At 47.5% G+C, this 26,039-nt stretch overlaps 1 protein-coding gene and 1 non-coding gene across 6 annotated transcripts in view; both read left to right on the forward strand.

The window, feature by feature from the left end:
• The window catches only part of LOC144155851 (uncharacterized), a 1,021,707-nt gene that overhangs the window by 349,137 nt on the left and 646,531 nt on the right, over positions 1–26,039 (forward strand). The window contains exons 6-7 of one of the 5 annotated variants that reach the window (XM_077687531.1): positions 14,387–14,534; positions 18,164–18,738. The exons of the other annotated variants lie outside the window; for them this stretch is intronic. Of the exons in view, the coding sequence (XP_077543657.1) occupies positions 18,169–18,525 (357 nt within the window). The 5' untranslated portion in view covers positions 14,387–14,534; positions 18,164–18,168 and the 3' untranslated portion in view covers positions 18,526–18,738. Of the gene's footprint in view, positions 1–14,386; positions 14,535–18,163; positions 18,739–26,039 lie in introns of those variants that run through there. 5 annotated transcript variants of the gene reach the window in all.
• Trnas-gcu (transfer RNA serine (anticodon GCU)) lies at positions 16,245–16,326 on the forward strand. The gene has a single exon. It is a non-coding gene; the product is annotated as a tRNA-Ser (tRNA).

The following is a 26,039-nucleotide window of genomic DNA, read 5'->3' on the forward strand; positions in this document are numbered from 1 at the left end:
TCAGCTGGGTCGGAGCTGAGCAATACGGTCTCCCATTGCTCTACAGTAGCGATGTTGCGACCTAACGTTGTCGCCTGTGGACAAGCCCACAGCATGTGGGCTAAGTCTGCCCTGTCCTTACACCGGTGGCACTTGTCAGCCCAGGGTAAAAAAAGTTTTTTTCTGTAACCAATTTCTCAAATTCCGACAACACCAATGATATCCAAAACTTGGCCGAAGCAAATGTTTTGGGTGCGCTAATCTTCTGTCCCCAAACAAAAGCTCAGCATTGTTCAGTTCAGAATTTAAACAGACTGTCAAACACTGTACAAGGAGTGGGTAATGGACACTCTGTGGGCCGCTTGACAGGTTCCGGAAATAAAGGAAACACACCGTGGTGGTGAGATACGGACTAGGGATCTTTAAAGCGCGCTGCAACCTTGGAACGCAGGTATTTATTATTCGCCTGAAGCATGTTATACGTGGTACGAATTTACTTGCCAATTCGCGGATGCGGCACCGCTCGTTCGGCAAAAATATGTATTCTCCCTTCTGCGCCTAATAGCCAAATGTTTGGAACTGCCTAACTTTACATGCAGTTTGACATGCAGAACATGACGTCATCTGGAAATACACGATTGTCCAACAGGGCCAACAATGTGGCCAAGTTCTCGCTCACATTCGCTTAGCGCGCACAACTTGCAAGTAACATATTGAATGATCTCCGGAATATGGTCCGTTTCACGGTACCGCCGATTAGGTGGTTGTAGCAACGGCTGAACATTACGCCGAGCTGCATTCGGTGAAACCGGGATTCGTGTCTTCGCCTGATGGCTGGGGGTAACCTTAAGTTGCAGTGAGGGACAAGTTGATGGAGCCTTGTATGACGGTGGTCAGGGTTGCTTCAGTAACTCGTCTTGACACCGCGGAGAGTATATAGTGAGAAGAGCAGTCGTGTACTGTCTTGCAAAGGGCAGGGGCACAACAACTGGGTCCGCTGAAACCTTCTTCGCCTCCGCTTCAGTGCAATCTTATTTGTTCTGGTACCCATGTCCGGGTATTCATGTCGTAATAGTGTCCTGGTACCCACTGACGGTAGAAACTTGGCCTTGTTGCAGTGCAAAAGAGCATTGCTCTGTCATTTCCACATCAACTGCATACTATCGTCCTTCTCGCATAACACCATCGGGGACAGGGTTGCCAGATGTGGCTACTTTACGCCAAACTGGCTAGTTTTAGCAGGCCGCGGCGACAAAAAAAAAGCCCTGGCTACTTGGCTAGTTTATGGCTATTGTTCTGGCGCTAGTGTCAACACTTCCGTGTACGCTAAAATACGTGAAAACATTCACAAAATAAGTGCCGCTATTTATTCTGCAAGCAACGGCTTCATCGCGGTACTGATGACTGTGCTCTCTTGATTCCGAAAGCATTTGCCTGCACCGGAAACACAACATGAGCGGCATGACAGCAACGTTCGGCCACATTGTAACACAGCTTGTGCAGTTTCTTTCTGACCTCGTTTTGTGTTGCCGGTTGCGCCATTCACGTGCAGCTGGAAGGTATACCCTTCCACTGCCACTGTACGGCGCAGTGGAAGATGCCACTGCACGGAGGATGTTTCGGCAGCAGACATTGCAGACAGCGCAATGAAGCTCCTAGTTCTACCTATATTGAACGCAGAAGCAGAAAGGGTATTTTCAGCCATCGATCTCACAAAAAGTAACTTGCGGAATAGAATGCCCCACGACCTACTCCTCGCGATCCTCAGAATCATGTTTAGACTGCAGCTGAAATGAGCCATAAGCTCTACATTTTCGGTGCCGCGGGAAATGCTGGAGAAAGTCAACTCGAGTATGTACACCTGAGTTTTCTGGTCTAGTCGACTCTCTATAGTCTAATGTGATTTGGCAAAAGTGGAGATTATGTGTTTTAGTGTTTTTTTTGATGTGACGAAAGGGAAGCTGATGTGTTTAATTGTTTTTTTTTTTCTGTGGTGATGCGCAAACAAGCTTAAATTACACATGGCTACTTTTCTGGCTCCGAAATAATTCGACCGCGGCCAGTTGGCTCCTTTTCTGGCTACTTTGGTGAATTTTCTGGCTGCTTTTTTCTTCGAGGATCTGGCAACCCTGATCGGGGACTGGAGGGCTGGCTTCGCGTCACAAAAAAGGGCTTACGCTTCACTGGTTCGCGGGAGATCGAACGAATCGCCGCTGATCCCGTAGCAGTGAAGGTTGTCTTACGATCGAGTATGGAGTGTCAAGCTATGCACGATGCACGCTTCGTTATTAGTACCGGCGCACGACCGGGCGGGAATGGGCACGGTTTGCTTTGCCTTTCTTTTAGAGCGAATGTCTTTTAGAGCGAATCTACGGATATCTGTGGTCTCGCGCATTTTTGTGCGTGTGGGTAAAATGCGTTGCGGAAGGTCAACTTCATCGCGAAGGGTCGCCAGATAGAGGCTTTGACTCTCGCTTTATCAAAACTTTCTTCGGAAAAAGTATACTAACAATGGCCGCCATAACGACCCTATCATTATTACGAGTTTCATTTAGTTTCATTAATTTTTCGTTCACAACGAAGTTGTAATTGTTACAGAATTCTCATCTGCTTTCGATGCCAGGTCGACGGGAGGACAACGGATGAGGCATGTTTCTCTGCTAGGATATAGCTTTAGTCCTTACAAGTTTGATAACGTTATGAGAAAGTTATCATTATCATTTCCGAATCAAGAAAAAAAATTAATAAATGTGCATTCTCCAACCATGTTTTCAAGTGCGCGCATCTCACTTAATTAAAATCGTCCTGCAACTAGATATCGTTCGTGGGGTTAGAATGTTTACTTTTATGGAGTTTGTTTTCACGCCGGCCGAGGTGAACTGGGCGCTAGGGGTGTGAGGAGAATACGCGGGGGCTTTTTGTTCGCCGCACTTTTGTGTTCACCCCAACTAGCGTGCACGAAGAGGACTTATACAGATGCGGCGGTCACCCCACAATAGTTACAAGTGATGTAAGATTTGGAGGAGGCTTTCCTCTACTTGGTTTGGGAAACCGGCGGAGGGGCACCGTTGACGTTGTGACGACCGCGATTACCGCCATGAGAAAGCCTGAGGCTGACGGGAACTGAAAGTCGAGTGGTCAAATGTGTACGAAGAGGGCTCCGGACGTTCTGTCTTCCCGGGTGCTCAAAGCTACTGGGCGAAGTTTCCATTCGCTGCACGTTTGGCCATGGCGACTCGGTGGCTGGGATGCGTCAATGGGTGGGCAACCAGGCTTTGTTAGGCGCTCGAAATGTGTATAAAGCTAAGGAATTTTAGCGGCGCGGGGCACAATTAGAGGCGCGAATGGTATGGACAATTATTTAAGACGAGCAGCCCGAGATCGGATGGCAATCGTTATGTGTGGTTTTAGTTCGTTGGTTTTTATTTGTGTTATGTTTGTGTTTTGCTGAACCCCTCCGGGTTTCTGAATGAGAGTGAGATTGATGGGTCACGTGACCATCTAGAACCCACCTAGCTTGTGTGTCACGGTGGATAATCAGTGGCTTAGTGTGGGCTAATCAATGAGCCATCCTCACTTTTGAATGGTGACGTTCATGTTGGGGGCGGGGCTTTGGGGGTAAAACCGAGGAGTTTGATGTTTTGGGGGGAACATGAAAGAGAGGAGAGCGGCGAGCCCCGCTCAACGCGGGCTTTGCGAGATCTCTTTTATGCGATCATGAGACTTGAGAGTTGTAAATACGTAGTGTAAATAAAGTGTACATATTTTACATCTTGATTTTGCTTGTAGTAGACCGTCGTTGGCTACGCGCCGTCAGCCAACGAGCCAACTAATTCATTTCAGCGCTCATCGCTTCGATCATCGGCCGACCGATCCGCCTGGTTAGGGTCACACTCATGATCTTCATCATCGGTTCGTAAATTTAACTCATGTGAATGATGGTTATTTTATACAGCTCCACAGGTGATTTACCTGCACATAGTAGATTAATGGTAATGGCTGCTAATTTTTAATAATTATAGTCACTGCTTCTGGCCCTGAAATAAAACAACCCCGTCTATTTGACAATTTCCCAAGAGTGTGCATATATTATTGGAATCATTATCACGAACCATCACCTGGAGCGTGTCACCCCTGAAAACCCCACTTTTGTTTCTCTGAAAAGAAAATGCCACATTGCATTGCAATTTAACTTTTTGACTCCTTTGAACTTCCCTTGACTGCGGGCTTGCCATGTCGGGATGAAAACAAAACGGAACAATACCCAACGCGCTACCTTCAAAGAAGAAGAAGCAACAAGGCCTGGGCGTCGTGCGTCCCGTTCTCGTGGACCACGCCACGCGCCTTTTCTGTCTCTGGCCCCAGCAGCAGAACCGGCTCTCAGCAGCAACGTCGTCCAAGTCCATCGTCCTAATGGCCGATCCGTTGCCGCCCGTCGGGACCGCCATATCCGCTGACGATGCGCTTCCGGAAGTGGAAGCCTTCCTGGAGGAGCCCTCTCCACCGTCACCTCAGTAAGCGTCGCCAGGAAGCCCGGCTTGGCCAGAAGGAGTGCGTCCAGGAAGAAGCCCGACGCTGAGGCGGCCCCGAGCGGTCGCCCTCATCTGCAGTACCGCCCTGGCCGACCCAGAGAACCCCTGGCGTCAGACGCAGCCCGTGTAAACGGCACCGGTCCCGAAGCCCATCGCTCGGAAAAGCTCAAGGTGGATCCTCGTCAAGGCAAGTGCCTCAAGAGCTGTACGGCTAACATTCTATAGCCTGATCTAATCCGATGAACAAAGCCGGCTGGCAGTGAGGGTGTTCCCTGTAAGTTCTGTCTCCATTTGTCAGTATTGTGCTGTGCCTTGTTTTAGCTAAAGAGAAACCAAGATCCTCAAGAGGCAGCAAAAAGAGCTGCGCAACCGGTCCTGTGTACATTCCGTTCTCAGGATACGTCTGTCCTAGCTCTTTCTGCAACCTCAGTCAGCGCATCAGGGTGAATGCACTTCAGTTTTGCCAGGTAATTTTTGGCGCAATTAAGATGCTTTGTTCAGTGAAGGTCAATGTAAAGGAATTTCACGGAAAAGGCTGCAGGATCGGATACCACAGCCGTCGTTGACCAGCACTCGGTCGCTGAGCCATCGGCATACACTTGTGCAGTTGAAAATTGTTATAATGAACAAATATTATAGCGAATTATCGGCTATAGCGAAATAAATACGAGCTTTGGTTGGTCACGCTTAATTTGTACCTATTCTTTCTTCAACAATACAGAAACCGCGAGAGCCGCGCGATATCGGCTGTAACTAAAAAATATTTGGTTCGGGTCAGGCTGAAACTCCGAAAGCTTGTATAAGACAGGCAGAATAAAAAAAAAATTGACAGATAAGAGAAAAGCCCTTCGATCGAAGATCACATCCTTATTCGAATAAATAAGAACACAGGCCTGTTTTTTTGTTCACACGCACGTTGTTCCATCGTAATTTCACGTTCTCATGTTCCAGTCCATTTAGTTTGAAACGCCATAAGGAGACAGGTAAGGATTACCTCGTTTATGGTACGCTCGAAGCATGAAAAATGTGTTTTGTACCTAGAATTTCCGCGGGAGTGAGATTTATTGATTGATTCAAGCCTTTACTGGAGGAAAGGGGAGGCCCGGAGGCCGTGCATGGGGGAATGGGAAGTGAAGGGAAGGGGGTAGCAAAAGGTCTTCGTCGCACAATTGAATGTCCCTTCTTTGAGCGCTCATTTTGCGTCCATGATATTAAGGCTCTTCGCACAATGGGTAGTCACCCCCAGGCTACACTAATCTCGCAAGGCCACTCTGTATACCATAATTGCCTAGTGCTTGCAGAAAATCGATGTCGTGATTTGGAGGGTGCAGAGTGTCCGTGTCTGGAGGGACGTGGCGGAGCAAGTCCTGTCTTTGGAGCGCGAAATGGCTGCACACGCACGTGAGGTGGTGAAGGTCAAATGATATGTTCTCTTGGCAATAAGGGCAATACGGGGGTGGGTTCCCATTCGGATGGTACCATTTCCTCGTAACAGAGGGCGTGTAGGCACTGTTGGCGATGCTTTTATTGATGAATATCTCGGCAACCCTGGGTATTCGAAGGCTCTGTGGCAGATATCCTTTAGGAGTTTCACGTAATAGGGTAATCTTGCGTTGAACACGCCTAGCATCCAGTTCCAGGCGTGGGTTCATGCAAGGCACGACGGCAGAAGGGGAGGGAGGTAATAAAGCGCTCTCCCTGGCATCATCGTGTGCTGCTTGGTTCCCCGACTGGAAATCCGTGTGACCTGGTGCCCACGCCACGCGTATTGTAACACCATTTCGCGAAAGATGTTGAAGGGAGAGCGTAATGATGTTGGCTATAGGGTGGTCTGAATATGGTTTCCGGAGTTCTTGCATGACGTCATGGCAATCGGTCAACATGCGTGCCATTTGAGGTGTATTCGCAGAGTACGTTAAATGGTCCAGTACGGCCAGTACGCCCCGTAGCTCCGCTTCAAGGGGTGAACAGGTGTTCATCTCGAGCCCTGCCGCGCCATCCAGGTGTGGTGCCTCTGGAGATCTCCATGCTACACCGATGCGTCCGTCGCAAATACCGGCGTCAGTGTAGATGTCAATTTCCCCAGAGCGTTTGCTCATCTGGAGTCGTCGTTGAGGCTTTTGTCGGGCTTGGGGGGTGCCTTCTGGGTATGTTGGTCTTCTGATGCTTTACGACCTGAGTCGTGCGTTCCCAGGGCGGTGGGGGTGCAGCGGGAAACGTGGCAGGATCGAGTTGTCTTCTGTTGTTCCAGGCCACAAGAGCCAGGCCTTGGCTTGTCAGTTCGCGTCTCGCAGCGTTCTGGGCGATAGTTGCTTCGATTAGTGCGGGCAGCGGTGGCAGAGCCACAGAATCTTCAAGCGCCGCTATACGGGTGTGTCGAGGCAGGCCAGTTATTCTGCGGCGAACAGCTCGATATAGAATGTCGAGATGTTTCATTTGGGTGGCGGTGAGGTCGTACACTCACTGGAGCCCCATAACATATTCGGCCCACTGACACTGCCCTTGCCAGCGTATGGGTTGCCGTTTGAGATGCACCACGATACTCATTCGCATACGCGACACTAAGTGTAGCATCGGTTTCCAGCTTGACTTTAGTAGACTTATCCATTGTTTGGCGCTGTTGCTGCTGGCTAGCGGCAATCCTAGAAGCCTGATCTTACCGGTTTCAGATGCAATAGGAATGTCCGATATGTATACCACCTGATGTAACTGGGGAGGTAAACTCTTGCTCCCAAGGACAGCAAGAAATTCTGTTTTGTCTGGCGCTAAGGCGAGCCCTAGAGAGGGCAAAGTGTCCGTAAGGCTGTGGACAGCTGCTTGGAGTTCTGTGATCATAGATTCGACGCAGTCAAAGTCCCGCGCTTCGGTCCAAATAGTTATATCGTCGGCATAGATTGCAAACCTAGCTGCCGTGTCCTTCTCTAGCGATCGCGCTACTCTCGCCATGGCCAAATTGAACAACATCGGTCCGAGGATAGACCCCTGGGGCACGCCCCTATCCAAGAAATAGGTCCTGGGGGTCCATCCCGGAGCCGATGCTGCGAGTTGTACTGGTCGTTGGCTTAGGAAGCTCCGAATCCAATTTTGAGCACGCTGGCTGGGGTAAGTCTGGGCCAACTCTTCTAGTATCGCTTGATGCTTAACGTTATCGAAGGCCTTTCGCATATCAACCGCAAGTACGTAATCGGGGAGGGCCCCGGCTCCTTTACGGTTGATAACAGGTCTGAGTAGCCACAAAGCATCATGCGTTCCAAGATGGGGCCTAAAGCCGGTTTGTGAGGGATAGAACCATGGTTGGATATATTCTAAGTGATGCTGCACTCGATTACAAATCATGCGCTCTATAAGCTTGCATAGCGTTGGCGTCAATGAAATAGGCCTTAGGTTGGCGAGCTTGGATGAGTCCTTATTGGGCTTTGGTATCGGCGTTACTAACGTGAGTTTGAGATCCGAAGGAACCTCTCCTCGTTCCCATTGTGCATTTGCTAGTTCTAAAAGAAGTTACTGTGCCACTTCGTCTAAGTTGCGCAGATGCTGCCAGGTGATGCCATCGTGCCCTGGAGCCGACTTAGACCGTCCCTGACAAAGGGCAGCCTGTAATTCTCCCAATGTAAACGGGGCGTCCAACTCCGGGCGCGTACTGGGCAGTAAGATGGATGGCAGTGGGGGTGGGGGCGTAAGTGATGAAAAAGGGAAGAACGTCTTTATGATGGCTTCCTCTACCGGATCCGGTGGGGCTTTGAGAATAAGGGTATCGAAGAGCCGGTTTTTGCATTTGCGTTTCCCTGCCAATTTGCGGTAAATTCCCCATAGTTTGGCTAGGCCGCGCTCCTGGCTAAGCTGAGAGCACAAGCTGTGCCACTGCTCATTAGGAAGTGTCTGTTCATAGGCCCGTATAATTTTGTAGTGTTGTCTCACTTTAACAAGATCTCTCTGCCTTTTTCCGTTTCGAATGTAGTGTTTTATAAGAGTGGCCGCCTTCCGCCATAGGTTGGCTGAATGTTTGTCCGGGGTAGGTGAGCTGTCGTCACATTCGACTTCTTCCCTGGCCTGCAGCGCTGCCTCTTGCAACGTAGAAACGAACTCCTTCATTGTAGTGGTGCTGCGGACTTGTACGCTCTGCCGGAAATACTGCCAATCTATAATTTTGTGTGTTCGTTTGTTTCGAAATCGCTTTCCTGTCAGTTTTATTTGAATTGGAAAATGGTCGCTGCCCCAAGTAGTATCGTACACGCTCCAAGAGCGGACAACCTCACATGAAGCATAAGTGAAGTCCGGGGTGGAGTCATTTTGGGAGCTATGTAAGCCCAGACGCGTACGAACTGCAATATCATTGACCAAGTGAAGGTCGGAGTCCTCGGCTGCAGCCTCCAGAGCTACACCGCGCTTATTTGACCGGGAGTATCCCCAGACTGTGCTTTGCGCATTAAAATCACCTCCAATTAGAATCGGTACACTTTTGAACTAGATGCCGCATCCACATTAACCCTGCCCTGTGCGCTTGATACAGGGCGATAGTACACAGATGCAACCAGAAGTTTCTTTCCGTTGGGTAGCTGTACCATAACTATCACTGCCTCGTGATCTGGTGAAGTGTGCCCAGTAATCGCCAAGTGAGCGCAGGTTATAGGTTCGATATCACCCGAACGGCTGCCTGCCCGGCCGCTGTAGGACTCCTAGGGTTGCCTCTGGTGCCTTTGCACATTATTGCGGGATTTGCGAAAGTGGTATAACCACTTATGGTTGGGGAGCATTTCGTTTCTTGTAACAGAAGAATGATAGGACGGCTTGTGTGGATTTTACTTTTCAATATTGGGGCGGCCGTTTGAAAACCTCGGCAGTTCCACTGTAGCACTTTAGGGGAATCCATGCTACTGTCCTAGCGTGCTCCGCGCTGTGACCTTTCGTGGAGGGGGATCCTCCTGTGACGTTGGAAGGCTTTGAATGTATGTCATCATAGATGACGCCTGCTGCGAAAAACTGTCGATGGTAGACTTCAGTTTTTCAATATCTGTAAGTCGAGCGCGGCGTTCCTGCTGAACATCAGCCCGCACATACTTGAGCGCCTGTAAAATCTCATTCATGACACTCGAAGCAGGCTGTGACGTTGCCGTTTGTTTTGCAGTGGTGCTGCGGCTCCGCCGAGGCACAGAGGGAGTTCTGCCTCTGGGAGGCTTTAGATGGGAAAGCTCAGAATTGTCCTGACTTGGGAGCAGATTGGGTTGCTGGTGCACGTTCTTTGCTTCGTTTAAGTTCCGCAATCTCCGATCGCAGCTGTGCATTCTCCTCTCTGAGGGCGCGAAGCTCCGAACGCATCTCCGCCAGCTGAGTCAGCAGTGCCCCATTCCCGGTATCTTCGTGATGCTGGTCACTCGAAGTTCACTCTGGTAGCAAAGGCAGGCCGAAAACAGAAAAATAGCCGCACTTATTGCCGTAAAAAACAGGAGCCACGCTAGGCACGTCCGCCATTTGAGAACGCAGGTGGCGCCCCCGGGAGCGAGATCGGAAATTTGTTAGAGCCGATTTTTACATCTACTGTTACAACGACTATCTTATATAACGAACTAATTTACTGCCCCGATACTACGTCGCTGTAACGATGTTCGACTGCATATATAGTGGCCCCAGATGTGTTTCTATACAAACGAAGGGTCAAATGTTTGTGAGCCGCTGAGGATAGCTGCAGTGATAGCAAGGCGGATTCAGGTTGTATTGATAACCCTTACAGGAGATTTTGGAGACCAACGGTGGAGCAAAACCTGAATGAATTATCTTCCCGAAATGAGAAATGGCAGCTTGAAAGCATTATCTCGATCACTAGTTTAAAAATCGACGTGGGACGGTGCGCATGTCTCGTCAGACATCAGAAGTACGCACACGAGTTGGTACAAGGGAAGTTCATTCATCAGATAGATACGTTCCTCGACAAGCATACCCACAGAAGAGTTACATCCGCTAAGCGCAGGCATACTTTAGCAGCTGAGGTTTTTCAGCTGGAGCTGGGTCTGTCGGCGTTAGCAAAACAAGAAAAAAAAATCCCCCGGCGCGGGGCGCCCGGTAAGACCTTCTCCCAGTGGCTTTAGCAAAAAAAAAAAAAAAAAAAGTGGCAGTGGCTTAGCTCAACTAACCAGTTAATATGCAAAGCCAAAGCTTGGCTTAGCCTGGTTAAGTCTTGGTTTCACTTGGTTAACCTTTGATTTAGCTGTAACTGTTATGCTATTTGCCGAAGGCCTGCCTTTGTCTGCGGTTGTGGTCCCGCTTCCGGCGTTTTCCGAGCCGAACGGCTCCCTGCTTTTCTCAAATTTTCTGCAATTTCAAGAACACCAATGATATCTAAAACTTTGCCCAGGCAAATATTCTGGGTCTGCTGAACTTCTGTCCTCAAACAGAAGCTCAGCATTGCCCAGATAGGAATATAAACACACTGTCGAACCCTGTCCAAGGAGTGGGTAATGGACGCTCTGTGGTCCTCTTGACAGGTTTTGGAAATAAGTCAAACCGTGGTGGTGAGATACGGTCTATGGATCTTTAGCGTGAGCTGACACCTTGACACACAGGTATTTATTGTTCGTCTGAAGCCTGTTCTGCATGGTACGAATTTACTTGCGAATTCGCCGCTGTGGCACTGCTCGTGCGGCAAAACGATGTATTCTCCTTTCTGCGGGAAACAGCCAAATGTTTGGAACATCCGAACTTTACCTGTGAACGCCGCTTGGCATCTGGTAGTTTGCCACAGCGAAGAAATTTAGCGTGTAAAACGGCCAGTAAAACAATTTAGCCAGTAAAACGGCCGCCACGGAGGGGAACCAGGCCGCGATCTTGTTCTTAAAAGCGCAATGCCATGCTCACACCAACACCGCTGCGGTTTTCTGGCAGTTACCCGCCGCGGTGGCTCAGTGGCTGAGGCGTTGTGCTGCTGAGCACGAGGTCGCGGGGTTCTACGCCAAAAAATGTCACCTTAGCTCATTAGCGCACCCAGGATTTTTTTGTCGGGGGGGGGGGGGTGACATGTTGACAACAAATATAAAAATTGACAATGTATAAATCAAAATAAATAAACAAATAAATAAATAATGCACGGCGAACCCAGTTTCGAAAAAAGAAAGATAGAGCCCAAACTTGCAATACGTCTGAATAGTTCACTCAGATTCGATCTACCTGCATGGAAGTGAACGAAATAGTATACGTTGGCACAATTGTCACTGGTTAGTCTAATTAACTCATATTTCTGAAAGCCTATTCAGCACGACGTTATTGTTATCCGTGTTCACTGGTTTTCGTATCTGCGCACGAAACGTTGCCGCGTTTCTCGCTAGGATGTTATAAACTCACACGATATATATAAAGGAGAACCGAATCTTTTTTATTTATCCGAACAGAAAGGGTTATTTCAGCTCTTTCGGTGCTTAGTATTGAAGAAAAAAAGTTGTTTCAGCTTTCAAATAAAATTAAATAAATTCGATGAGATCTTATTACATTTGATTTGAGGTAAGAAGTCAAGCTCCACCATAAATGGTCCTCAACGTATGGAAAATTTCAGCGTGCTCTTTTTAGAAGTCAACGAATGATTAAAGAGACACTGAAGTGAATTTGTCAAGCTCCCGTTTTTGCTTGCACTGCGTAGACTGGCTCAAATTAGCACACTTTTCATCGTTTATCCGGTTGACAAAGCGGTAATTATTTTACACAGCGCGAAAGAAGAAAAACTACTATGCGCGGTTTGCGGCGGCCGCACCAACTAAAGCTGTGACGTTGGGAGGAGGGAGCACCGTGATTGGACGATGCCTAAGGTTAGCAATCAAACAAGTTTCGGTTTCGGTTCTGTAAAATACAACCGATGGCGTTGTTGGATGGGCATTCTCAATATCTCAGTAATCATCGTACCGCGCTTCTGCCATTTTTCGGCTGTAAAATGCGTAAGATAAGCCTCCCAGGACGGCTTGGAATCGTATAGCATTCACTAGCCGAGGCCTACGCAGTGCATGAACGCCCTCCGCGTCCCCGCAGACGCTCAAATGACATGCGCTTTTCCCCCATATTTGGAGCTTGCCACACTCATGCCTGTATCGTAAAAAGCGTGTTCGCACCAGGCCAAGGGTCTGTTGATTCTGGCCTGTGCCCACAGCCCACAAGCAGTCGGTGCTTATGGCAATAGCACGCCAACGAGAACTCGCTAGCGCGCCAGTGCCAGCCTGCGCGCGTTCTGTGAACTAGTTCGTGGAGCAATGAACGTTGCGGCCCAAAAAAAGGTGAACTCAGTATAGAAAACATCGCCGGAAAACGAAAAAGTTAACTTATTAAAAAAAAGCATGCACCCGCACGGATTCGAACTCGCGACTTGCAAAACACTTGCGATGACAGACCTAGCGCTCCAGACCACTCGGCCAAGGGGCGGGCTCTGCTGACCTTGGTAATATAATGTATATATTGTATAACCCGTTTACACTTTTATTTAGTTTTGGCATTTCAAGCAGCTTAGGTGACTATTTGTTGTTTTGCGTTTTGCGCTCGTGCAGTAAGCATCCCCCAAGTTTCCACAATATATCACGTCTAGCAATTGCTTTTCTTAGACGGAAAAGCGTTCGCAGATGCGTAGTCCTGCTGCTGACCGCTGTGCTTGTTCGCCCAGCGCAAAAAGTGCTTCCCGCACCCTAGTTTTACGCTGTACGGTAAAAATATCAGTTGATTTTATTTCCTTAGTACCTATATTGACTTCGCTGACTCTTCTCCCGCCTTCAAGAGGCCTTATATTTTCCTACTGGCGTACCAGTCAGCGAACCGTCGCATGTGCTCTTGTGCAGCGCTTGTGTGAAGCGACCTTGACTTGGAGCTAGATACAGTGTACAAACTAACCAAGTAAAGAAAGGCACGTTCTTCCATTCACAAACGTGTCCTGGCTTCGTTTCAACTGAGCGAATGAATTGCGACGACCCGTCGGCGGCCGGCGGACGAAACGCTGGGCCGACTGACTCTGTCTGAAGGCCGGGGAGCCGTGCAGTAGCGCAGCCAATTGCGAGCTCGGCTCCTCCCGACGTCACACGAAAACGCCACAGAAAGTGGGCGAGCGTAAAGAGAGGAGGACAGCATTTTCGAATTGCTTTTTCTACTAAATAAAATCGCGTAAACGCGCCCAGAGTGGTCGAAACATGGCCTGGGGACTGCGGACTACCATTTGCGCCAGTAATCCCGCAATGTTTACATATCACTTCAGTGTCCCTTTAAAATCTCTTGACTGCATGTTGCGCAGAAAAGTTCAGAGAGTCATACGATGTGGCCCTGCAGAAATTGTAATTGAAGTTTGACGTGGGGATATGAGGCGCATAGTACAAGGGAGGCTGATTAATTTCAAACTCCCAGGAATTCTTACGCATTCAGAAATTTCCTACCTACTTCAAGTTATACGCAAGTTGGTCCGCACGTCTTGAATGCTCGTGCTTATGCTTTTTTCTTCCATTTTTAAATACCAGCAGAACAATATTGTTTTTCGAGATGTAACTAAGGATGTCCAACAATAGAAGCTTTCGAGACTGTATACACTTCACGAGGTCAAATGCGGTTGTCCGTTCGGTGGAAGAGGGGCGTTACTCCTCCTTTCCCCGTAGGTTCGCCACTGGCTTAGCTACTTTGACGATTTCCGTGTTGTCTTGGAGCGAGCCCAGGAGACAAATCCTCGGTCCGGGGCATCCCCTACAGCTGTGCGATTCATTGACGTTGAAGCTGAGCCCAGCGACCTGTCTTCACTTTATTAAGCGTGAATGTGGTTGTGGGCTGCAAAACTGCAGTTGGCTTTCACAGAAGATGGGCAGTGTGAATGGTGAGCCGTAGTACATATGGTGGCCAGGTCTGTGGAAGCTGAAATACCGTCCTTGCTGCAGTACCAGCGACACCGGAGCCGAATACCAGAGCGACAGGGGAACGGTGTTTGTCCTGGAACGTTTCGAGGGCCCGCAGTTCGATCAGCTGAGGCGGCGTTTCCTCGTTCTGAGCCCCCTCGTGCTTATCCAGTGTGCGGAGCGCAATCCGGTGAGTGAGGCCTCTGCCGCTGCTAATGGCGTTCCGTACTGCGCATTGCAGGATGGGTTGGTTTTACGGCACGGTGGCGCGTCAACCTGCGATAACGAATCCTGTTTATGCGATTGCTTTCGTTAGGGTGTTCGTGGCAGAATCGAAGGGGCACGCATATCGGCGCGGGCCAAAGAACTGACCACAGTATTTTTTTCAAAAGAAGAAACAGTTTATTAAGCATTCGAGCTTCAAGTTATAAGCGCATAAAATTGAACAAAATGCAAGTGCAGCCCAATGCTTTGAACGTTGAAATAATATTACGAATCATATACAGTGATTACACTCAGAAATCAATGTTTACGCCCAATCATGTCGGACTCAAGCTTCATCACTCGTGACAAAATGGGAACAAAAAACGACCTACTTCACGGTGTACATGATCAAAAACAAGCAAGCGACACACCCTAGCACTAAGGTAAAACATAAAATACAACATTTAAAACGTCATCTTCCGGCTTTTCTAACTCGCAAATTCACTTATGAATTGCTTCATCAAAAGCAATATTTCTCAGCAGCTCTCCGATCGACGTAATGGCTAAAAAAACCAGCTTCCTCCCGCCAATATAGCGAGCGCGAGCAGTTTTGAATTAAGGACAGTTTCGAAAATGAGCGCTCATTCGGTTGTTTGTTACTGGAATAGTTAAATATATCTGGAAAAACGTATACAATATCCTTTTGCTCTAACAATTTCAGCAGACGTCTTCAACTGCACCTATCCTGTTAATGAAAGTACCGGACCAGTTCAGAGGAAAAACTTCAGTCGAGATCGCCCCTGTACGTTTCCAGTAATTGGCTAGCTTGACTTAAATAGCAACTTTCATTACATTGAACTTCCTTGAGAAGCGCTTACACTGAAATTTCTTGGGGTGACTGGTAAATTACATTGAACGTCCCTCGGCTTTAACAGTTTAGAATGTTCTTCAGAAAATTATGAACTACCCGCATGCTTGACTTGTAAATTTTTTGTGCTGAAACGTGCGCGCCCCGGAAGGTCGAAAAGGCCGGGGGTGAGTCGCATTCCTGATCTCTCTTTTTTATTTTTTTTTTTTGCGCTGAATCGTGCGCGTACCAGAAGGTTCGTGTATCGAAAAGGCCGAGGCCGAGTAGGGGCTTTCGCTGAACACCATAGATGAAGTGAATGCAAAGGCCGACAACCATATAAGACGCGGTGCTCTTCGCTCGACCTTGCCGTTGGTTTTTTGTGCCAACTTTGGCAGAAATCCCGCTCAGAAACATTAAAAATTGTTTTAATGGCCGAACGAGGCCCCTGAATGTTGGGTCCCCGGGGCTGCTCCCCCTTAGAGCGACCTCCGGCACTGCAGTACCGGAGTGAGCCTCGAGCCTCGACTGTCCATTACGTTGAGATGGCATTTCTGCAAAGGAAGAGGGAGGAAACCGTAGAGTCTTTTGTGGATTTTTAAAAGAAAAAAGAAAATAATGTTCGTCTGAGTAGAATTAAGGTCATATATATGATTTTAATTCTACTCAGGCGATTATTTTGTCAGTTTGTCAAGCGGCGTCTCGGTTCTATCCTATTTTCGTTCACCTGTTACACAGTTTCCGTCGTGAGTGTGCTGCAAGCAAGGTGCCTCGCTGCAGCGAGAAATGAAAACAATGAAGCACATACGCGTAGCTTTCATCGTGCGCCGCAAAGACGCCGCTCGTCCCGACGAGGTGGCCGAGAGGTTAAGGCGATGGACTGCTAATCCATTGGGCTCTGCCCGCGTGGGTTCGAATCCCATCCTCGTCGTTTTCTTTTTTTTTTTTTTCTTTTTTTTTTTTTGAAATTATGTACGTAGACCTCTCAATGATCGGACCATGCCGCCAGACCGAGCAACACTAATTCCTGGTGTGATGAACAAGACAACACGAAACATTTAATGTAGAACGAGCACATTCAGTATGTGCAATCAAAAGCGTCATCTGCTGTTTGTATTATTGCTCGAATGAGGCATATTTGTCCTGTAAAAGTGAAGATTCGATTGTATAACTCTTTAGCATTTTCGCTGTTTTCTTACGGTAGCCTTGTGTGGTGCAAGACGGGCGTGACTAATTCTGTCGAAGCTATTACAAAAAAAGAGCTGTTCGCTGCATAGCTAACGTTCACTTCCTTCATCCCACTCAAATCCTTTTTTTTTTTTTTGAAGTATGACATTCTTCCAGTGTGCTTTTTGTATAACTATAGGCTGCTGGTAACCTACAAACGATTTGTACTGTGTATGGAAAATGTCCTAACCTCGCTATCTAAACTGCGACAACACACCTATGTTCGACAAGCACGTCACATGGAGAGATGGATAATTCCGACGACACACACACACGGTACAATGTCAAATAAGCTAGTTGAAGAAAACTTTGACACCATATGCAATGCAAACCTCAACAGTATATGGTTTTGTGAGCACTGAGTTGTGAATGTTGTAATTTTTCTGTTGTTTTTGTTGTTGGTGCGGTTGTTGTTATTGTTGTTTTTAAGCGAAAGAACCTCACTTTCTGTGTTATGGCATGAACTGGTATAGTATGCAATACGTTTTTTGGAATTGTACGTGTCAACCTAAGCTGTCTCCGCTAAGCTGTCAACGACAAGGGGGTCGGGGCCCCTTCAAGCTGTTGAAACAGCTTTTTGCCTCGCCTCCTAATGTACAAAATGAAATAAAGATGGTATGAATGAATGAATGAATGAATGAATTTTTTTCGTATCTCCAATACAAAAATGAGGTGACCGTTGGGCTTTAGAGGTGGAGTGCTGATCCGTATGGGTATCTGCGGTGTAAGCCCAGTTCAACCTTCTTTGTTGTTTCTGTGTCACTCTCTTTTTTGTTGTTTACCTAGATAGCGCGGATGTAGGGAAGCGGAGCCGCGATAGGACACGGTCCCTTTGCTCTCGCCGGCGCCTGCACCAGCCTTGAAGCCCTCCCGATGGCTGGGAGGCCAGCACAGGCAAAGATAAGGGAAGTAAAAAGAAGGAAGGAAAATTTGACCGGATTTGCTGGGCATAATCCCGACAAAATGAGTACCATTTCTTCGTTAGGTCAACTCGGCGGCAATTTATGGGCTTAGGTACTCATCACGCGCCCCTATTAAGTATGGGATATTGAAATATGTTGCCTGTAAGTGCCCTCACCACAGGGAAAGGAATCGGAACCTGTACGCTCCATGACGACGATGATGGTACATGAAAGACGCTGCAATTATGACTGTAATAATTATTTACATCATAAAAATTTTTTGGTATTAAGGTTGCACGAGCACTAGATGGGGCATGTCAGCAAAAAAAAAAAAAAGTGGAGAACGCGTGGCGAGAGCTGTTTTCGTGAGTAGAGAGGGCGACGTTGCCAAGGCGGCCTGGGTCGCGTCTCTTGCTCTTTCTCACACTTTTTTACTCTGTCGGTAGCCTTCCCGCGTGCTCCCCACTTCGGCAGTGTCCATCGGGTAGCACCGGCTCGCGGAAAGAAACGATTTGCTCAATGACGTAGCGGGGCTCGTCCGGAGGCCCCGTTTTTCAGAGAAGGGACGAGATGCGTACGCACTCACAAGGCTGCACCAATGGACATTCAATTTATTTCTTTACTTCTTTATTTTTCCAGTAGAAATGCTGATCGCACTGCTTCCGAGCTTCGGCGGCGGCATTTCCGAGGTCGAAGCGGGCGGCGCCAAGGTCACGGTGACTATCCGAAGACTTCTGGAGGACGACGGAATCGGAGAAATCCGGCAGTTGCCCGGAGTGAAGGCGGCCACCCTCAAGGTGATCGCCTGGGCAACGGAGCACCGCGAAGACTCGCCAACCGACTACTGCGGGGAGGACTGGCCACAGCGAGTCGCCATGGACGGGTCGGAGGACGCCGCCGCCTCGGTCACGGGACCAGGAGTTGCCGGAATGCAGCCACGAGACTCTCCTCCAGTTGCTCGTGCCAGCCAACTACCTGGAGATCAAGAGGCGGTTCTTTGACCGCGAGGCCAGTGCCAACCCGATCCGGTGCACGACTCCAGAACTGATCGGTCAGACGTTCCGCAACGAGGACGATTTCTTTCCCGAGCACGACCGACAGAAAAACGAATGGTTCACATCACCCGGCACACCCGCCGACTGTGCCGCACTTCTCGCTGCGTGGACCATATGTGTTCGCGACAGTTAAAGGACCAATTCAGGAACTACACCAGCCAAAAGGGCATTGCTGTCGGGAGGGGTACGGGGGCGGATGGGGAGGGGAGGGGGGCGGGCAGGGAGGTACATGGAGTGACATATTCAGTGAAAAATAAATGAAGCGCTGCATTGAAAAGTAAAAGTCACATTCGTTTTTCATCTATTTAGTTTTTGCAGCGGCGGCTATCTTCTTGGCCGAACAACAACGGCGGTATTTTCGCCTGATGGGGAACTTGAGATTTTCGCCCTTAAAGTAAGCTGATGATGAGTGATTTCACCAAAAACAGAGCAGGCGACTTTTTAAACGCATTTGACAAACTATTCTGATGTGCATGGTGTATCCACCTAATGTGTACGGGAGAGGATACTAGAGTGTTTTGTTATCGTCGCTAGGATGAAAAACAATACACCTGAGTGATAGTTTTGCCGCTCGTCATTTTTTTTGTTTTTTTTTTTGTTTTTTTTTTTTGTAAGGCAGTTATAGCCACGTTTTGTCGGGGATGGGGTAGAAAGACGTGTGCCGGGAACATCTAGTTGGACAATTCGGAAGGTGAGAAGTTGCGGCACTGCAGGCATGGGTTTGTAAAACAGCTAGCACACCTGAACCAAGGTTTTGCTTGGAATATATATATGCTGAGTTTCACGATATGTAACAGAGTGATGAATTGGTCAACCAGTGCATGTAGGTCGAGCAACGCTCAATCTGTCACTGTCTGCACTTGCCACGAACAAAGGGCGATGGCTATTTCTTTGTTTTCTGGGATGCTATGAAATTAGATTAAACGTTGACGTGTATTACCATGGTAATTTGCCTAATGGCTTGTTACCGCTGACCCGAAGCAAGAACCCGGCATAACGGATAAATAATCTGGCGAACAATCAAATTAGGAGGGAACAGGCAGCCTGAGAATAGGCAATAGCTTCGGCTATGGCACAGAGGAGACCCGGTGGCCGGTAGTGCTGTTGGCGCTTGCAAGCAGACGGTAGGGGGGGGGGGGGGGGGGGGGGTGCTGTGACTTTCAGGGATGTTGCAATAGGGCTGCGCCTTGTGCGGTTGATGGGTGGTGTAACGGAAAGTTTCTCCGCGCACTTATCTGTTATTAAATTGAAATACTGTTGAAAGTGGAAGTTTTAGCCATGCGCTCGACATTTTGAGCGCGAATGTGTTGCCCAATGAGGAGACACAGCACAACGGGTTGTGTAAAAATCGTTCATCGAAAGTGTTTTAATTTTCAATCAATCTCTTGAGGATTCGCGGATTGATGGAAGTTGAGTTGCGAGCATTTAAACGCGTGTGTGCGCGGGTGTTTGCGTGCGTGGTTGCTTTCGTACGTGCTTATTTGCGTTTAGTATTAGATCGCTCTGTATGTGTGATATGGAAAGATTGACCGATACAAACAAAGACAGTACAGTAAGGTCTCGGTCTAACGAAGTCCTGGGGTATTGAAACTGGCTTCTTCATAAGCGACACTTCGTTAAAAGTGGGTACGATTTGCGCTGAGTGCACAACGGCTTGGGGACTAAAGCGAGATTTAGAATAAAGCACTTTCGTTGTGACGAAAGTTTACTGTGATTGATTGATTGTAAGGTGTAACGCGCCGACGCAACGCAGGCGATGAGGCACGCCGTAGTGGAGTGCTCCAGGATTAATTTCGACCACTTGGGGATCTTTAACGTGCGCCGAAATCTTGTACACACGGGCGTTTTTGCGTTTCGCCTCCATCAGAAAAGCGGCCGCCGCGTCCGGGAATTGAACCCGCGACCTCGTGCTCAGCAGCGCAACGCCTTAGCCCTTGAGCCAACACGGCGGGTACGAAAGTTTACCGTACTGTAAGTGCAGTTTTCTAGAGGAAGCCCTTTCGATTTTTTTAAGCAGATAGTACTTATCCAGATTACTCGGTTTATTAGCCCGTTTGCTGTTCGTAGGGCGGAAAATTGTGTGTGCACCATATATAGGCCCGTGCATCCCCCATTGGCGTTCGTTAAGGGGGATAGTAGTGGCCCTCACTCGATTTTTTTTTCTTTTTGCTGTCTCAAGCACCGCGGCTACGACGTGTGCGCTCAGCTGTGTATACAATCTGCTGTTTTGCAGTGCCTGTGAAGGAAAGCAGAACGGAAGAAAGCAAACGAATTTTTCGTAGTGTCTGGTCGCGCTATAGTGCAGTTCAGGCGCTTTTTTTTTAATTGTATTGTTTGCTGAAATCTGCAATGTCTTTAGTTTATTCTTCCTTCGTATCATGTTGCTGCTGTTCTTTATTTTTGTTTTTAAATAATACCCCTGCTTGTTTCTTGTACACCTGCATGCGCCAGTGGCCTTCGCTATACTTTTTTTTAAGCCTATTCTCCGTTCCCCAGCAACAGATATGCCTTCGGTGACTGTATGCCATAGACGGTTACGCCTCAATAACGATTCGAACGGAAGAACAGTGAGCTAGTTCCGCGTTTGTACTCCTTGTCGCTGTTGTTTGCTTCGGCGACACCCATGCAACGAAGGCTGTACCACGACTGGCGTCTCATTGACTCCAAAATAAAAACCCCATCGTTCAGAGATGCGGTTGAGGTAGGCAATCAGTTTGACGTGAACATCTGTACTGCCAGGAAGTTTAGAATGGACTGCATAGTTTGTCCTTATTTTCCGCGCCGATGACTACAACTTTCACTCACGCCGTATTGCACCAGAAACGGAATGAAAGGATTCGAGCGAAGTTCCGGATGAGTCTCCAAGTCATAAAAAAAGGAGAAAGGAACACTCGACAAAACGCCACCGCTGAATGAGTATCGTTAGGCTGGGCGCATATCCCACTATCCGCGCCGCGTATAAAAACGCATGAAGTAAGGATGAGCGTTGTTGTTAAGTTGTGTGGTATAAAGTTTCCTCAGCACATCTTGTCAAGACATCATCGATGGCATATTTGGACACTGCTGTAAATACAAGCACTAGATACAAGCACTAGGCCGTAGGTTCTTTTACACGCTAGCCTAAGTTCCCCATTTGGGAATCTACGAGTCAGTGTCTCAAGCCGCTCTCGAGGACAGCGCGTGAGAACATTTGAGGCCGGCCTCGGTACGATAGGCCACGGCGCGTGCAGAGAACACCTGCAAGGGGGTGTGAGAGAGGAACGCTTCTGGTCTCGACTTTCTCTATTTTCCAAATCGCAATTTTGCTTGCGCAATGGCTGATTTCCAATGCACTTAAACCTGGGTATAACGAAGTTGACAAAAGTTCGCAATTTTTCGTTACACGCAGGTTTTCGTTACATGCAGGTTTCGAGATAACGCTCGCGTGAATGATGCAGACATAAGACCAGAAGGCTAGGATTTATTTCACAATAAAAAACTGCGTCATTTGCGCCTGCTGATTTCTCACCAGCTAGCTTACTCACTACACGGGGCTTCAAATAAGCAAGGTCACTTACCACCGTTTTCAGAAACGTAACTTAAGTATCATATTTTGCCTTTTGACACTTCTCGGTGCGTTAACGCGTTTCAAGAACGAGCTTATAATGAAAACGCGCCTTTTCGCGAGTTTGATGCTCTTTTCCGCTATTGGTGGCAGGATGCTAGCTAAGATACTTCGCCGCTAGGCGACATTCTTCTTTCTCGCCGGCGAGGACGGCATTTAAAATCACGAGCTTGTCTAGAAAATACAGTACTTTTCGTTTTCTGGCAACGGAACGGAAACGCACAGTAGTTTGTGCTGCGGGCAAAATTCACTAAATTGGTGCTTTATTCCATCCGATTATGCAGAAATCCTAAAAACAAGTACACATGAGTGTAGTGAATTCATTACATCAAGGTTCCCGTCACGACGCGTTCGTTACATGGAGGTCACCAACACATAGGCTTCGATGGAACTGGCAATGGGGAATTGAAAAACTTGGTTAAATTCAGGAATTCGTTACATAGAGGTTCGTTACATCCAGGTTTAACTGTAGAAGCATGGAAAGAGCATGGAAGGAAGGAAGGATGGAAGGAAGGAACTGGATGGAAGGAAGGATGGAAGAAGCATGGAAGGAGGGAGCGACGCGGGTATGCCAGGGCCCGACGTTAGACCTTGAAATCTATGGTCGTCAGCCGGTATGTATTGGAATAAGTAGTCATTATACTCGATGTATATCAAGTCATCGGTTGCGGTCACCGGTTGATGTCGTAAGATCCAAGCTCCGGTGGTCCTGTGCGTATTCGACAGTTGATGGTGTTATTCCAGCTAGGTGATGATGACTGAGTAGCTGGAGGGTTGCTGGGGCCACCTTACCCGACAAGAAGCTACACACTAAACTTTGTTACGCCCTTTTTGGCCGAGAAGGGTGCACAGTAAACTTTTTTACACCCTTTTCGGCCAAAAAGGGTGTAGCATTAGTGAAAAAAAAGGTGCTGGGAGGCCATTACACCCGTTTTATTGAATCACAACACCCCTATTCGTAGCTTTCCACCCTTTTTGTGTGGAAAAAGGGTTTTCACCAACCTCAACACTTCTGGTTTTTGGTAGGGTGTTGAAAGGGTGTGGAAAAGGTGTTACGCTGCTGATTGATTAAGGCCACGAATGCATGTATAATTGCACTGCAAAGTACAAAACATCCCCTCATACCCTTCTCCCCACCTCGTAAGAAATGTTCAAAAGGAAAAAAAAAATGTTCGTCTGCAATGATCGCGCGTTTCCATATACGGTGCGCTGCATGGCTGCAGTTTAGCTTTGGCACGTGCAACGACAATTTGAACTTTTAAAATTAAAGACTCACACTGAACTTTTTTATACCCTTATAGTCTAAAAAGGCTGTAGTATAAGTGGAATAAGAGTAATGGGAAGTCATTACGCCCTTTTTCTTAGGTTCCAACACCCTGATTTTTAGCTTTAGACTCTTTTTGTGTGGCGAGAAGGGTGCTGACCGACTGCAACACCCTTGGTTTTCTGTACTGTGTTGAACAGGGGTTTATGCAGAATTTCGATTTTGGGGGGGTGTTAGGGGGGTGTGTATAAAGCCCTGGTGTTGAAAGGGTGTGAAATACGTCTGCAGTTGCAAAAATAAAAGAACAGCGGATCTGTGGGTCGACCTAGCTCCTTCTGGTGGTGCTAAGTTTTGCTAGGCTTTGCTAAGTTTTGTCAGGTTTTGTGATGTTCTTGCTAGGCTAGGCTAAGTGCTGAGGGGTGTGACCCAGTTTAGCCGGATTTTACGAGGCTGTTCCAGTGTGCCCGCCGCACTGACAGCGGAACCAAGGGGGAAACAAGCTAGGTCGACCCCCAGCTCCGCTGTTTCGCCGGCCTTGCACCACTAGTGCAAGCTGCGCCAATTTTTTTTGCGTTTTAGTATCCCAAAAAGACTAGTATACCTTTAAAATAATGTGGTAACAGGTGCGCGTACGCATGCGCAGCTTGTGCTCACACTCGATCAGGCTCGAAAGCCGGCTTCACTGTTGTAATACCCTCTCTGCGGTGGTGCACCCTTTACAGGCGGCACAGTTCTTGTTCTTGGTATTTTTTTCAAACGCTACCGAACCTTGCTCAAGCTTAAACAGCTGCGCTGGTAATACATTATGCCTAATCATATTGTTTTGCACTTCGTGAGGTGCAAAACAAAACAAAATGTTCAGTCCACCCGTATAAGTGGGAATAAAATAACCTCCGAATTTGGAGGTCTTTTACACCCTCTTTCTGAGCTGTGCGGTCTTTCACACCCTATTTTTTAGTTTCGAACCGCTTAATTTTTAGCTTTACACCCGTGTGGGAAAAATGGTGTTGAAATAACGAACACCCTTCTTGGTGGGTCTTGAAATGGTGTGGAAAAGGTGTTTGGTACTTATTCAAATTTTATGACTTATTGAAGACAACAACTACCTTTCCAGAATAAACAGTTTTTTTTTTTCTAATCCCCCTGAGGTCTTGTATATGTTCACATTAAAACGCATAATTCCAAAATTAATGCTAAAATATCTGATTTTTGTGACAAGCCCGCCGACTCTATCGGAGTGCTTTCCTCTACTGCCTATAAATGCAAGAAGAGCAGATGTATTTCTATGTATGTATATGCTCGCTCTCCCTATGCATCCCGTCGATTTTCTTGCTCAATTCTTTTGTGGTCCAAGTGCGACTTCTGGGGGTTAAATGTCTGTATGTCATGGTGCGCGCTCAGCGGACCCACATTGTCACGCGTAGCTGCGCTGCCCACACCCTTATTTTAGGGTGTTAAGCAACCTTTCACCCCTTTTTTAGAGTGTTGACAAGAACATCCTTACTTTATCCTTGCACCCTTTTTAGCTAAAACACATTTTAAAGGTGTGCGCCATTAGGCAAGATTTTTACACCTTCGGCCAAAAAGGGCGTAAAAATTTTTACTGTGTATGACAGGCAGCGTGGGTGGTCGTGTCTATGGTCGGGGACGTTGTTTGGGTGACTGCATACCTGTAGCGAATTGTTCAGCGACCCAGGTGAATGGGGTGTTCAGGGTAGGGGGGGGGGGGTCATGTAATTAACTTATTTTGAGTCGTGAACACAGCCAAATGTCGAGACAGTGTGGGTTAGCGCAATGACACCTTATAATCAGCGCATTTTTGAAACGTTTATTTATTTATTTATTTATTTATTTATTTATTTATTTATTTATTTATTTATTTATTTATTTATTTATTTATTTATTTATTTGTTATTTATTTATTTATTAATTTATTTTTATTGCAAGACCAACATCGCTGAGCCTTCCCGGGTGACGCACTGTGTACACGAATATTATAAGGCAGACAAGCAGACAACATACAAGAAATGGTGGCAAGCAAGAATGGGTAAAAATAAATGAGTAGAAACGTAGAAAAAATGGAGTGTGAACAAAGAAAAAAACCTGTGTTTTATTCCTCTTTCATAGGAATCGGTAAAACACGAAATTGAAATGTGCAGCGAAATCTGCAGCTGGGCATGATTTGCGGGTCGGCGGCTGCCTTGTGGGTGTGCTTGGCGAACGACGTCCTACTGGCGGGTCGCTTCGACAAAGGTGTACTGGCGTCATTTCCGTGACGGATATGACGTCAGTGAAATCTCGGTGTATCCCGGCATAAAACACTTTCGTGTTAAAATATAAAACCCGAAAACGAACAACCGTAAGTATAACGTACTGTTTAGTATTAAAGGTTGCTTCCCCGCAAGAAAACCCTGTGTGCAGGGGTGCACCCTTTACAGGCCGCTTGCTTCGTTGTACTGGCGTCTCCTCCGTGACGGGTATGACGTAAGCGAAATCTTCGTGAATCCAGGAATAAAACACTTTCGTGTAGAAACGTTCTCGAAGTAAAACTTCATCATGGCTTTTCTTACTGTGTACATTTATGCCCGATTA

Source organism: Haemaphysalis longicornis, unplaced genomic scaffold, assembly GCF_048455015.1.
Source record: "Haemaphysalis longicornis isolate Haplotype H1 unplaced genomic scaffold, Haemaphysalis longicornis Haplotype H1 scaffold_1, whole genome shotgun sequence".
NCBI lineage: Eukaryota > Metazoa > Arthropoda > Arachnida > Ixodida > Ixodidae > Haemaphysalis > Haemaphysalis longicornis.